The sequence below is a fragment of the Xenopus tropicalis genome, chromosome 9, assembly GCF_000004195.4.
Source record: "Xenopus tropicalis strain Nigerian chromosome 9, UCB_Xtro_10.0, whole genome shotgun sequence".
In the NCBI taxonomy this organism is placed as follows: domain Eukaryota; kingdom Metazoa; phylum Chordata; class Amphibia; order Anura; family Pipidae; genus Xenopus; species Xenopus tropicalis.
Window position 1 is genome coordinate 45,617,294 of NC_030685.2, and position 14,947 is coordinate 45,632,240.

General features: G+C 35.0%; 1 protein-coding gene across 4 annotated transcripts in view; it reads left to right on the forward strand.

Moving 5' to 3' along the window:
* The window catches only part of gls (glutaminase), a 166,983-nt gene that overhangs the window by 25,487 nt on the left and 126,549 nt on the right, over window positions 1-14,947 (forward strand). For all 4 annotated transcript variants that reach the window (XM_031892945.1, XM_031892947.1, XM_031892946.1 and 1 more), the window contains exon 3: window positions 11,350-11,471. In XM_031892945.1, the coding sequence (XP_031748805.1) occupies window positions 11,350-11,471 (122 nt within the window). The remainder of the gene's footprint in view (window positions 1-11,349; window positions 11,472-14,947) is intronic.

A 14,947-nucleotide genomic window follows, 5' to 3' on the forward strand; every position in this document is an offset into this window, starting at 1 on the left:
CTAGAAAAGGCATGTTAGAAAAAGACACAGAAAGTCAGCACAAACTTTCAGAGTCAGACAGCGATTGCGAGGAGGACATAAGATCTTATCTCAAATGTCTCCCTTCTAAAGCGGAAATTAAAAACATGTTACAGGAGCTTACCACCGCAATAAGAGATGAAATGAGAGACCTTAAAAAAGATATAATAAGCATAGCTGCTAGAACTGATATGATTGAAAAAGGCCATGAAAAACTTGTTAAACATAATACTTACCTGCATAAAACAGTACAGAATCAAGCTGAACAAATAGTAGAGCTTGAAAGACAAATGGAGGACTTTGAAAACAGATGTAGAAGGATCAATATAAGAATAAGAGGAATCCCTGAAATAGTGACACAAGGGGAACTCAAAGGAACATTACTTCAAATATTTAACAACATATTAAACCGAGACTTATCCACTGAAATAAATATGGAGATATCATATGATATCAGATATCATAGGGTGGCTAAAACTAAAAATGCCCCCCCAGATTCCCCAAGAGATGTTTTATATGCATTGCATGACTACTCAAATCAAGGGAAGCGAAAAACATTACTTTTGAGGACAGTAAAATCATACCATTTCAGGATTTATTGTGGAGAACGCTTAACAAGAGAAGACTACTAAAACCTCTTACTGACCTGCTAAAAGAAAAAGGATTACAATTAAAATGGGGATTTCCATTTAGCCTATCAGTACGGAACAATATAGTAACATAGTAAGTTAGGTTGAAAAAAAACCTACGTCCATCACGTTCAACCATAATACCTATATATAACCTGCCTAACAATAGACAAAACTAAAAACTAAAATATAATGTGCTGCTGCCCTGCGCTGGTAAAAGTTGTGTGTTTACTTCAGAAAGTCTACTATAATTTATATAAATAAGCTGCTATGTAGCCATGGAGGCAGCCATTCAAAGGAGAAAAGGCACAGGCACATAGCAGTTAACAGATAAAACACTATTGTATTCTACAGAACTTATCTGTTATCTGCTATGTAAGCTTTGCCTTTTCTCCTTTTTTCCAGCTTGAATGGCTGCCCCGTGGCTACACAGCAGCTTATTATATAAATTATAGTAGTGTTACTGTAGCAAACACACCAGTTTTACCAGTGCATGGCAACAGTGCATTATATTTTTATTACTTTAAAGCTCTTTCATTTTTTTAGTGTTACTGTTCCTTTAAAGTACCAAAAGACACTGATGACTTCTGCAAAAGACTGGACATTGAAAGAATTGCACTATCCGGATGGGACACTATTTCTACAGTGGATTCCAGTATCCCTAAAGCCGCAGAGTACACCATTGAAACATCCCAGAAGATCTCCACACACATCAAGACTTAAAAGACAGAGAAATATCCTTTTTGTCTGATAGAAGTGAAACCTGAAATTACTGAGGCTAACAAATATGCAATAATCTTATATACTTAATAATTCTATACTGTACCCATAAGTTAAAATGCTTAATGGATGTGGGACTCAGCTATATTTTATAACATTCTGAAAAAGGTTTTCAACTTCCTATTTAAGGAATAGTAAATAAATCTCCTACTTTGTGTTTAAAGTCTAATTTAACTCTTATTGCTCTAACAAGTTACAAGTGCAGGGCATGTTATTTAAATTTCAAGTTCTGTGTTATATAATTCACAACCAGGGTTGAAAGGTGATAAGCCACAACAATACTATTCACTACTCAGGTACAGATATACCTTCCACCGCCCCCCTCTGTAAGGTTCCTGACCGCCGACTGTAAATTTAGTAATCCAAAGGGAGACCTCCTGTCAGGATTAAGACGTATACGGGGACAAGAACGACGCAACTCCAATGGAAGTTCAAACTTGTCCAGTTTATTCTTACGTGCTCATAGTATTTATACCCCTTGTGTACGTGCAGACAAAGAAATCATTATAACATTAGCTTTAGAACAAAGATGGTCTATTTCATTATCTCAGAGATGGCCTTCAAGGATGGCTAATAAGGGACAGGAATTTTAAGGAGGACACAAGGAGTAGAAGTTGCGTCAGTGCACAGATAAGATTATATTTGTAAGGTGCAAGCTGTGCAAGGGTACTATTTGGGAAAAACAACTATTATGGGATGTTCAAACCTTGCTGTTTGCTGTTACAAAATGGAGATACATTTATAAAATTGAGTATGATATGCTAAGCATCAAAGTGTATCAAAGTATCAAAATACATGCATATATGAATATATGATTATATGAATATGAGAATATAGGATATTATATCAAACCTTACACCCTCTACTATAAAGATAGTACAAAGTACCTATGTTACAGAAAACTAACTGCTAATCAGCATCAAACTACAAAATATGTTGATTAATGCAGTTTTGACATACCCATGTCATAATTTGTACATAGTTTTTTTTTTTTCTTCACTACTTTACTTTTATCCGATACTATTGTTAAATGAAAATGCAGGATTTCTACAGAGGCATAATATACAATGTATTATTCAATATTTAATGGTACATAATGGTAAAAATTAAGATTACATTTATTAATGTGAATGGGTTAAATGAACCCATAAAAAGAGCACAGATGTTCAACCATTGCAACAACATAGGTGCTAAGATAGTATTTTACCAAGAAACACAATTCAAAGAAAATAATATCTTCAGAATTCATCATAGGAATTATGATAAAATATTTTTGGGTAATAACAAGGAAAAAAAAAAGCAAATGAAGTACTAATAGCAATTCACAAAAATGTTCCTTTTTCTGTCTCTGATACTTATACAAGGAAAGATGGTAGATGCATTATGATTAAAGGTATATTGTTTGATCAAAAATTTACTCCATGCAATGTTTATTTTTCAAACAAAACTTTAAAAGAGATATTAAACAAACAAAAATCTTTCAAAGATGGTATAGTAATTATGGGAGGAGATTTCAACATTCCACTAAATCTCCTCTTAGATACATCATCTAAAAAAATCATACTTACCTTTTTCCACTGATAAAAGGTATAAACCAAGTACTACATACAAACCTTTTTTCAGACATATGGAGAATATTCCATCCACGAGAAAGAGATTATACTCATTATATATGTGTTCACAAAAATTGTGCCAGAATTGATTATATCTTTATTGAACATAAGTGTTTAGATTTGATTCTGATCACTGTCCAGTGTCAATGATATTTAAACTACCAACAGTCTTAAAGCAAAATTTTAATTGGAGACTGAATGAAAGCCTTATCTATAAAGAAACACACAAAGAGAAAGTCTTGGAAAAACTGAAAAATTTTTTAAGGATAATTCTGAACAAGACACATCACAACATATAAGATGGGAAGCACATAAATGTACAATAAGAGGTTATTTGATTTCTCTCGGTTCACTCTGTAAAAAAGAAAGGAAAGAAAAAATAGATAAATTACTAAAGGAAATCAGTAAACTAGAAACACAACACAAAATTAATTAGTTAGAAAATACTTACCAAGAATTGACTCAAAAAAGGAAAACTTTAAAAAATTTACTTCATACAGAATCAAGTAAAGCATTTTTGAGAACAAAGCGTAATATATACGAGTTTAGCAATAAATGTGGTAAATATCTAGCAAACATGCTTAAAGCACAATTTGCTAAATCATATATATTAAATATGAAAAGTTATAAACAACAAATGGTCAACAAAACAACGGATATAGCTAAATGCTTTCAGATGTATTATTCTTTTTTTTTTGTAACTCATATTTTATTGAAGTTTAGTACAAACAGAGCAGAAAATGTTCGCAGTTTTATACATTATGATAAGAAGTACAAGGTTTTGATAGTTTCAGGAAATACGGTACAGTTTATGCATTTTGGCTGTAAGCATTCTAACAGTTATTTATGTCATTTGCAGACATGGAGTAGTAGCGAAACAAAACATGAATTTTCGTTGGGTCGCCTTAATTCCTGAGGGCAGATGTTCAAAAGTATCGTGTGCGAATTATGCATATGAGAGAGGGTCTTTCTCAATAGAAGTTAAGATTAGTAAAAAGAGGTTAACATATATAACTTAGAAAAGAAAAGGAGAAGAAAAAGAAAACAACTATACAATTCCAAGTATTGTAACTATATGTCACGTTAGGTATATGGGGTTGGGTTGGTGTGCTTATTCGTTGAGTTATCCTTGTGCCGGTAGGAACAGTTCCCATGGGGTCCAGACCTTGAGAAATTGGGGTACTCTGTTTTGTATGTAAGCAATTCTATATTCAAAATCCATATTGCTATTTATTTTGCGGTAGATCTCTGCCCAGCTGGGTGTGGCAGCTGTTTTCCATTTAGATGCTATTGCTGTTTTTATTATGGTCAGGATGTGATTTGCTAGTTTCTGCTGTGGGTGGGTAAGGCCTTCAATTGGTTTGCCCAGTAAAAATGTAGTAATTTCTTTAATATCAGATGTATTATTCTAACCTATACAATTTGAATAAACAACAACTCAATCAAAGAGCTCAATAAAAATCTGGTTAGGCCATTTACCATTGAAGAACTTTCTAAAGTAATTAAAGAGTTACCATTAGGGAAAAGTCCAGGACCTGATGGCTTTATAGCATGTTGCTATAAAACATTTTCAGATACTCTAAACCCAATTTTATTGAAAATGTTTAATTTACAAAAAACAAAGATTGCTATACCTGAACAATCGCAAGAAGCACATATAACATCCCTAAACAAGGAAAATATCCACATGAATGCTCAAGTTATAGACCAATCTCCCTTATTAACCTAGATCAAAAGATTTTGCCAAACTTATAGACAACAGAATAAAATTAAACTTACCATCTCTGATCCATGTAGATCAATCGGGATTCATACCTGGAAGGGAAGGCAAAATCAATACGATTAGAGCACTAAACATAATTAAAGTCATGAAAAATAGAAAGAAAGAGGCAATAATTATTTCAATGGACGCTGAAAAAGCGTTTGACAGAATAGATTGATTTTATATGGAAAATGCATTACTAGCTATGGGTTTTGGTAATATCCTAATTGACAAAATAATGCCCTTATGCAAAAACCCCAGTGCAAAAATTAGTCAATGGCACACTATCAGATAGATTTATGATAAATAATGGAACCAGACAAGGATGTCTGTTTTAGCTATTGAAACCTTATTAATTTCCAGTAGACAGAACCCAGATATTAAGGGAATTAAAATATTTAATATGGAACATAAAGTCTCGGTATTTGCAGATGACCTATTATTTTAAATAACTCAACCCCATAATAAACTGCCAAACTTGATGAAACAAATTAATACCTTTAGTCATCTATCCAACTTCAAAATAAATTACAATAAATCTGAAATCCTTAATATCACAACACCACAGCAAAAAGTTTACAACTTAAAAAGCAACTTCTCCTTTAAATGTGCAAAAGATGAAATAAAATATCTAGGGATATATCTAACCCAAAATGAAAAATTACTATACCAGAAAAATGATATACCCATTTTCATATTATAGATATAGACATACAAAAATGTTCTAATATCTGTATATCTTGGGTAGGTCGAATAAACATTGTTAAAATGCTAATACTTCCCAAAATACTATGTTTTCCAAAATATACCGGTAGTTATTCCAAGAACCTTTTTTACTAAAATAAAAGCTAAAATATCCCAATTTATCTGGAAAAGTACTAAACCTAGAATAGCCTATGAAACATTAACAAGAACTAAAGATACGGGTGGTCTTTGTCTTCCCTGCTTAGAAACCTACTATAATGCAACACAACTATCTAGAATAATCCTTTGTAATAAAGGTAGCCATATAACCCCAAGTAATAATGGAGAAAAAGGATATAATTTTAAATTTTAAATGTCTACTCTAATTCCTAAAGAGGAAACTTACCCGGCTAGAAGACATAATTGATAGAAGATCTCAAATCACAAGAACTTTATCATTTACCTACAAAAACCTAATAACAAAGAACAATGTTAACCCTTTCACTGCCAGCCGTTTTGGACAAAGTGGAACTTCTACTGCCAGACAGTTTTTGAACATTTTGCACTGTTTCACTTTAGGGGCCTTTCTTCGGGGGGTACTTTTAGTTTACCCAGGAAAACAATATATCGTTTTTTTCAGGACAAACTAAGCTTTCAAAATTTGGTGCAATTCCAATTCTGTAACAAGATATAAGCTTCGAAATGTCTACAAAATAAAAAAAAAATAAATCATATTTTCCATAATATAAACACACATTCCAGAAACAAAAATTATTTTATGCACAAAAATATAACTGATTTGGAAGCCCCATGTCTCCTGAACAAAAACTCCCAGCAGTACGCTACCAAATTTCCAAAGCACTGCTTCGGAAAGCTGCATTAGATTTCAAGGCCAAAAATTCCACTAACAGAAGGTTTATCCCAGAAAATTACACATTTCTGGAAAGAACAGATTCTGGGGGATCCAGAGTAGGCACAACTGTCTGTCTACTCCAAACTATCAAGTCGCCATGCTTTCCTAAAGTTGTAGATTTTTATCAAAATTTGTGACGTTTTTAAAAAAATCGCTTCAAAGCTTCCAGTCTATAGTATCTTATCTCCTACAGGTCAGGAAGTAACCAAATTAAACACCCTAAATATGAACGCCAGGGGTCCACTGAATAGTTTGATGCCAAATATGTATAGGTTTACTTAAGTATGTAGCATGTAGGGGCCCCAATGTGAACATACCACCATATGATCTATCAATTCTGTCATTTCAGCTCCTGCAAAATCAACACATTTACATTATTATATGTGGGATAAAGCTAGTAAAAAGTACGCTCACCCCAGAAAGTCATATATTTTTGGAAAGTACACATTCTCCTGAATCTAAAATGGGTACCCATGTCTTTCTTCTCCAAAGAACAAAGCCGCAAAGCATTTCTAAAGTTAGCAATTTTGATGACATTTCCAAAAATCCACTCAAAGCTTCCACTTTGCAGCATCTTATCTCCCACATAGCATATAGGAATTTGAACGCCAGGGGTCCACTGAGCAGTTTGATGCCCAATATGTTTAGGTTTGTCTAAGTACGTGGCATGTAGGGGCCCCAATGGGAACATACCCCCATATGATGTGTCATTTCAGAAAATCAACACATTTACATTCTTTATGTGGGATAATGCTATAAAAAAGTACGGTCATCCCAGAAAGCCATATATTTTTGGAAAGTACACATTCGCTCAAATCTATAATGGGTACACATTTCCTTTTACTCCAAAGTACCAAGCTGCAAAGCGTTACTAAGTTTGCCGATATTCCAGAAAATAGCTTAAAAATATTGCAGTTTGCCGCATTTATCTCACACAATTTCTTGCGTACAAAGGCAAGTCACCCCAAATAGGAACACCAGAGGCCTACTGAACAGATTGATGCCCAATATGCATAGATATACCAAAGTCTGTGGTATGTACTGACCCCAAAATGAAAATAGCGCATATGGATTTACTCAGCTTTTGCACACAGAGCCCCCTGTCAGCGTAGTATGTGCCGTAACACCGCTAACTATACAGAGACCCCCAGAAAACCATATATTTTTGGAAAGTACACATTCTGATGAATTCAAAATAGGTGAAGTTATTTTTGTACACCAAAGTTACACCTGGCAAAGCTATGCTAAAAACAGATCAGGAACACTTACACAGGGATAAAAATGCAATTAAACCACAAAAATTGTGCAAATCAGCGAAACAACAAAATAAGTCACATGACCGTTTTTAGGGAAAATAAACTAAAAATTAGTGTTAAAATGGAAAAAAATACAAATACAAAAAAAAAGGTTTGTGTATACACGTGTACATATGTAAAAGTAGTGTGACCGTATGTAAGTGTGTATATGAGTGTGCAAAATGAAAAAAAAAAAAAAACATTAAAAAAAAGTGCTAAATTGTGTGCTGTATGTAGGTATAAATGTATGTAAGTGTGTAAATGCAAAAAATAAAACACACTTACCTGTCCAGAAGCAGGGATCGCATTCGTCCTGCTGAGTGGGAGGGGGAGTGGGGGGGAGACAGGAAGCGGGGAGCAAGCAGCAGACACGATGCAATCGCATCTGCTGCTTGGGGGGTGGCCCTGCGACGATTGCATTGCAGGGCACACATGACAGCCCCCCTGGCTTGTTGCCCAGGGGGCTGTCATTGCTTAAAACATGCCGCTTCTGCAGAGAGAATCTTTATCTGCCAAAAGACGTATGTCGTTGGCAGATACAGCCTTTTCCTGCAACGACGTATGCCGTTAAAGCACCCTTTGCCAACAAATGCGAAACTGAATTAAAGTTATCATTTTCACCGGAAATATGGGAAAAAATCTGCCAAAATAATTCTAAAATATTTACATCCACGAAATTGCAAGAACTCAACTACAAAATTTTATCAAAGTGGTATTATACTCCAGAAAAACTAAAAAATATGTACAATGTATCAGATATTTGCTGGAGATGCAATTTGGAGAGAGGATCATATGAACACATATGGTTTAAATGCAAAAAACTCAAAAACTATTGGAGGTATATTCAAAAAGTAATTGATAAAATGTTTCCTAATGAAATAACACTTTACTCACCAGCAGTAATGCTATTATATGATATTAAAACAAATAAAACAATAAAACTTCCTTTAGTCAAATATATAATAACCACGGCCAAACAATACAAGAGTGGTTACAATTATAAAATGAAACTAAAAACATGGAAGAGTCAATTGCTTATAAATTAGGAAACTCACTTAAACACTTTAAAAACTGGAGACCCTGGTCTGAATACCGTATATACTCGAGTATCAGTCAATCCGAATATAAGCCGAGGTACCTAATTTTACCTAAGAAACCTGGAAAATCTTATTGACTCGAGTATAAGCCTAGGGTGGGAAATGCAGCCGCTACTGCTAAGTTTCAATAATCTAATTATTTAATAAAAGGACACTCACAAAAAGTGTGAAAGTAACAGGAATGATACTGAGAGTTCTACAGTGTATTAAAGCTTTCGAAGATCAAAACAAAGATATTTACATGTTCAATTATACAGAACCAAGCCCAAACAATCAGGCATCTTACACTTATTTGTGCATTTACATGACTCCACTACGAATTGGCAGTTGACTTTTTTTGTACACATCGAAAAGCAAAATTGATACCATCTCTATATCCGATAATTGTATGAGATATAAATTAGAAATATTTACCACCGTGCCCAGCATCGCTTCACCACCACCTTGTTTCTTATGATGTTTGTGCCCCCTTTGCTTCATTCACTTGATTCCGGGGCTAGTGATTCCTGTGATCCAGAAAGTGATGAATCCTGTGAATCAGAAGCTCTAATGCAGCTTGGTAACATTTTAGGTTCTCCAATTTACGGAATTCCACTGTAGCATCAGGTGGTACGTTCAGGAAATCTTCATGAGTGTTTAATCATGCCAGTAATATGTGTTACTTTTTTCCTCAGTATAGGTAAAAGTAATTTTTGCTCAGAATCATGCATGGCTCACATGGAATACAATTTTTGCAAAATAGTAGTCAGCACAACACCTTGCCTCTGTTCTTGAGTGCAGGTTCCCCAATGGCCACTTCCCATCGGCACATCCAAGCAAAAAGAATCCGGAACAGCATCACTTATATTTTTCTTTAAAATGCCTTTATTGCATACATCTTTTTCGGCAATACAGCAATGTTTCAAAGTGTTGCCTTTTATCAAGTTAACTGACAATTAAACATCTTCCCTTTTATACCCTCGTGCATCACCTAGTGGATACAACTTTTTATATAATAGTGTATAACAATGTAACAAAACCAAAGTTTCCATTAATGTGTCTTAATAAAGTGATTGTTTCAAATCCACAGCTTTAAGTGTTCTTTATAATGCAACATGACAGCAATCTATATTTTAAACTCTAACATAAGAAGCATCAATAAAAACTGTCATGACACCACAAACCCATAAAGAGTAATTCCACGATAGGATTTCTTATGGCCTCTGAACAGTATGAGACTTGCCAGTGTCTAATACACATGGATTAATAGAGCACACTTGTAAGGTATCCTGAATGGATAATAGCGTAGCTGAATGTATATGCATTCAAATACACGTTACTAGGAAAACAGTAATCCTCCTGAAAAACAGTGTCTACTGCAAAACGGTTGTCGAGGAGTAAGCAGTTGTGGGACACCGGAGCAGGGTCCTCTTCTTATATACAGTAGAACCCCGAATTTACGTCCCCGGATTTAACGTTTTCCCGCCATTTACACAATTTTGTTGTGGTCCCACCAATTTGTATGCATTCCTATGGGCTCTCTTGCCGGATTTTACATTTGTATTTCCCGCATTTTACATCGTTTTTAACATGCCTCTCCATAGCAAATCGCTTCATTTTAATCTGAAAAAGGTGCTTACTTTAGGAAGCAAAGTTTCCCCCATGTCTTGCGATCACAGGCGCCAGGGAAGGTCAGCGTCACTACTATCGCCTCATAATACACACTGCGCATGCGCACCTATCCGGGAGCTTACAAAATATCGCGACATTTGCAAAAGCACGGGGGAAACAGAAACACGAGTCCTTCATTAAAGGTACAAGTTACAAGCTGCAGATTTTCTTTAAAATGGTACAGATTTTTGTTTAAGGAACAATACAGTGCTGAGGTATGGATGTACATTTTGAAGTCAATGTTATGTGGTGTCTCTGTGTCAGTGTTATGTAGCAATGGGGTGTCAGTGCTGAATGCTTTTTGGGTAGAGGGGGAAGAGGTGCCTCTATGTCAGTGTCATGTAGCAATGGGGTGTCAGTTGCAAATAGAAAATGGTTCCTGTAGTTATTTCCTTTAAATAGCTTACATTTATGTGTCTTTAACACATTTCCCTGTTTTTAAATTTTTCCTGATTTTACATTTTTTTTTCCATGGTCCCCTGAAAAACGTAAAATGGGGGTTCTACTGTGTGTGTGTGTGTGTGTGTATATGTCTATATATATATATATATATATATATATATATATATATATATATATATATATATATATATAATATACATATAATATATATATATAATATACATATAAGAACAAACAGGAGCGCACCATCCAAAAGATCAGAGGCCCTGGGTGCTGGCAAAATACAATAATAAAGAAACAGTCTCAATTTGACAACTCAGATTGCTTCACCTACCTCGAAGTGGGTGGTCAGGTTAGCATATTGAAATGATAACCAGATAATTATCTTGTGTGGTGCTCTAAAGAATTTTTGGAGATGTGTGTGGGATTAATAATAATAATGAATGAAGCTATTGGAGCAGTATTTAATTGTTTGTTTTGTTTTGTTTTACAATTTTCTTATACAGGCATTAAAGGCCACTGGATTACGCACATCTGACCCCAGGCTGAAAGAATGCATGGACATGCTAAGATTATCTCTTCAAACGATGTCGGATGGTGTCATGCTAGATAAGGAACTCTTTAAAAAGTAAACACAAACTTGAAAGCATATTTTTTGCTTGTTTTATAGATTGTAGATAATATGGTGCTGGCACTCACTGGAAATCTCCAGGCACAGGAAGGGTGAAAGAACTGGCTAAATTATACAATAGCACCTAATTCAAATTTGTTCTTTATTTTTTTAGAATTGTGATTTGTATTTTAGTGTATTTGCACGTATATCACTTCATTTCTTTTAAGGTATATCAGGAATGCTTGGGACCGTGAGGCTACTCAGATAAGGTTTTTTTTTTTTTGTAATTTGGATTACCACACCTTACGTCTACTAAAACATCATATAAACTTTAAATAAACAGCATTGTTTTGGCAGGCACAGATATAGGATCTATTATCTGGAAAGCTTGGGACCTGGGTTTTCTGTAATTTTGATCACTCTGCTAACAATAATGTAAACATTTTTACAGAGGAAGGAAATTTAAAAATTAGAAATACTTGATTGGCAAGGACAGTATGGAAGGTGGCCTTCCTGTAATTTTGAGCTTTCTTGATATGTTTTTGCATAAGGGTAAACAAGTCAAACCTGTATATGGATGGTATATGGATGCTAGCTTAGTTACTGTCAAGTACAAGTTTTATTATTACAAAAAAAAAAAATTGCCTTATTGCATTATTTTGAGCTTTTTAGACATTTGCAAAAATGTTAATTATAACGATGGGTTAATTTAACAATGTTAATAAATCTTATGTTAAAATATTTCATAATCATCATATTTCATATTTTTCGTGCATGGAAATGAAATGCCAAATGAGGCAAAATAACTGTTTATAGTTTGATTTTTCCAAGAATATTTAGCTACAGTAATATCAAAGTTAAAAAATATATAAATATTTATTGGTACAGGTATAGGATCTGTTATCCAGAATGCTCGGGACCTGCGCTCTTCCGGATAAGGGATCTTTCTCTAGTTTGGATCACCATGCTTTAAGTTTACTAAAAAATAATTTAAACATTAAATAAACCCAGTAGGATTGTTTAGCCTCCAATAAGGCTTAATTTTATCTTAGTTTGGATCAAGTACAAGGTACTGTTTTATTATTACAGAAGAAAAGGAAATCATTTCTAAAAATTAGAATCATTTATTTAAAATGGAGTCTATGGGAGATGGCCTTTCTGTAATTCGGAACTTTCTGGATAACGGGTTTCCAGATAATGGATCGCAAACCTGTGCTGGTATGTGATAACTAAGCTATCATAAATCCATACTGGTGGCAAAAAACAATCCCTTATTATTTAATAATCTTAAAGTATGTAAATTAGAGAAAAACGCCTTTCTGGAAAACACTAGGCCCCAAGAATTTTAGATAATAGATTCACCTTTAAGTTAACTTTTAGTATGTTATAAAATGGATAATTCTAAGCTATCAATTAGCCTTCATTTTTTTTTTTTATAGTTTTTGAATTATTTGCTGCCTTTAAAATGGGTCACTGACCCCATCTAAAAAAACAAATGCTCTATAAGGCTACACATTTATTGTTATTGCTACTTTTCATTACTTTTCTTTTATTACTTGTCTTTCTAGTCATATTCCAGTATTCAATTCAAATCAAAGGTTGCTAGGGTAATTGGGGCTGAAATTGCAAACTGGAAAGCTGCTAAATAACTCAAAAAACACAAATAGTAAAAAAATGAAGTCCAACTGCAAATTGTCTCAATCACTCTCTAAATCATATTAAAAGTTTATTTAAAGGTGAACAACCCTTTTAAGGAGTTGTGTATTCTTTATTCCTGTATTCTGTCTTCTTTTTTTTTTCTTTATATTCTTTTCTTTTCCACATGACTATTATTTTTAGATAAGTATTGATGTACCCCACATTTAGAATATTTTTTTTATTTACACATTGTTTTCAACCAGTATATAAGGCCCTTTGCCTGCACAGTTTCTTAAACAATATGGCATGTATATGCATACATGCCATATTGTTTAAGAAACTGTGCAGGCAAAGGGCCCTATATAGTGGTTGACCCTTAGGACCCTTTTTTTCATTTTCGTTTATTTGACCTTTTAAACACACACTTTATTTTGCTGCTATCTTCTGGATATTTGGCTGTTTTTGCTGTTTCTCATAAGCAAGAATGCTTGACATGTATAGCTAGAACACATGTATCATCATTTGCACTTGCGAGGATGTGTAATGTTATACTGTGTCTAGAACATACATGGCACCATTCTCGCATGCATGCAGAAGTAATTTTTTCTCACACATTCCTCGAATTGGCATTACAATTTTTCATACAAGGGGGTTTTTAAAGGGGCCAATATGGATGGCTTTTACGTAACCTTGTTCTGGAGAAAGCATGGCACAATATCACGCATTGAACTTTTGCACTGAATGCATTTTAACTGTTGGATGTACAGTGGCTTTCAAAAGTATTCGGACCCCTTGAACTTTTCCACATTTTGTCACATTACAGCCACAAACATGAATCAATTTTATTGGAATTCCACGCGAAAGACCAATACAAAGTGGTGTACACGTGAGAAGTGGAACGAAAATCATACGTGATTCCAAACATTTTTTACAAATAAATAACTACAAAGTGGGGTGTGCGTAATTATTCAGCCCCCTGAGTCAATACTTTGTAGAACCACCTTTTGCTGCAATTACAGCTGCCAGTCTTTTAGGGCAGTGCTGTCCAACTTCTGTTGTACCGAGGGCCGGAATTTTTCCGACCTACGTAGTGGAGGGCCGATAATGGAAGCCAGTTTTGACCACTCCCCTTTTTGCAACCGCACCCACTTGAAACCACACCCATGTTATCACATGACCATACCCATATTAATGGTTGTAGTACAGCAAAAACCTGCCATACTCTGCCTTCCCTACCCTGCCTGTGTGTGCCATACTCTGCCTTCCCTACCCTGCCTGTGTGTGCCATACTCTGCCTTCCCTACCCTGCCTGTGTGTGCCATACTCTGCCTTCCCTACCCTGCCTGTGTGTGCCATACTTGGCTGGTTTGTGCCATACTTGACCTGTGTGTGCCATACTCTGTCTGCCCTACCCTGCCTGTGTGTGCCATGCTCTGCCTTCCCTACCCTGCCTGCGTGTGCCATACTTTCACTGTGTTTGCCATTCTTGGTTGGTTTGTGCCATATTCTGCCTGTGTGTGCCATACTCTGCCTTCCCTACCCTGCCTGTGTGTGCCATACTCTGCTTGCCCTATGATGCCTGTGTGTATGGCACATACAGTGACACAATGCTGGCACTGCTCCTACAGTCTGCACAATAACTATATATTAAAAAACTTTTTAATTGCAGTACCACCTCAGTATATATTCTTTTTGTAGTGTGCAGGGATTATTTGTGGGTTTCTGCTGCTCCTGAGGTGTGAACAGGGGAACAATGGGGGTGATTACAGCCTGAGCCTGAGGTGTGAACACTGCAGGGGGTGAACAATGCAGAGATTAAAAGGTGTGAATAACACAGGGAATTACATATTTAA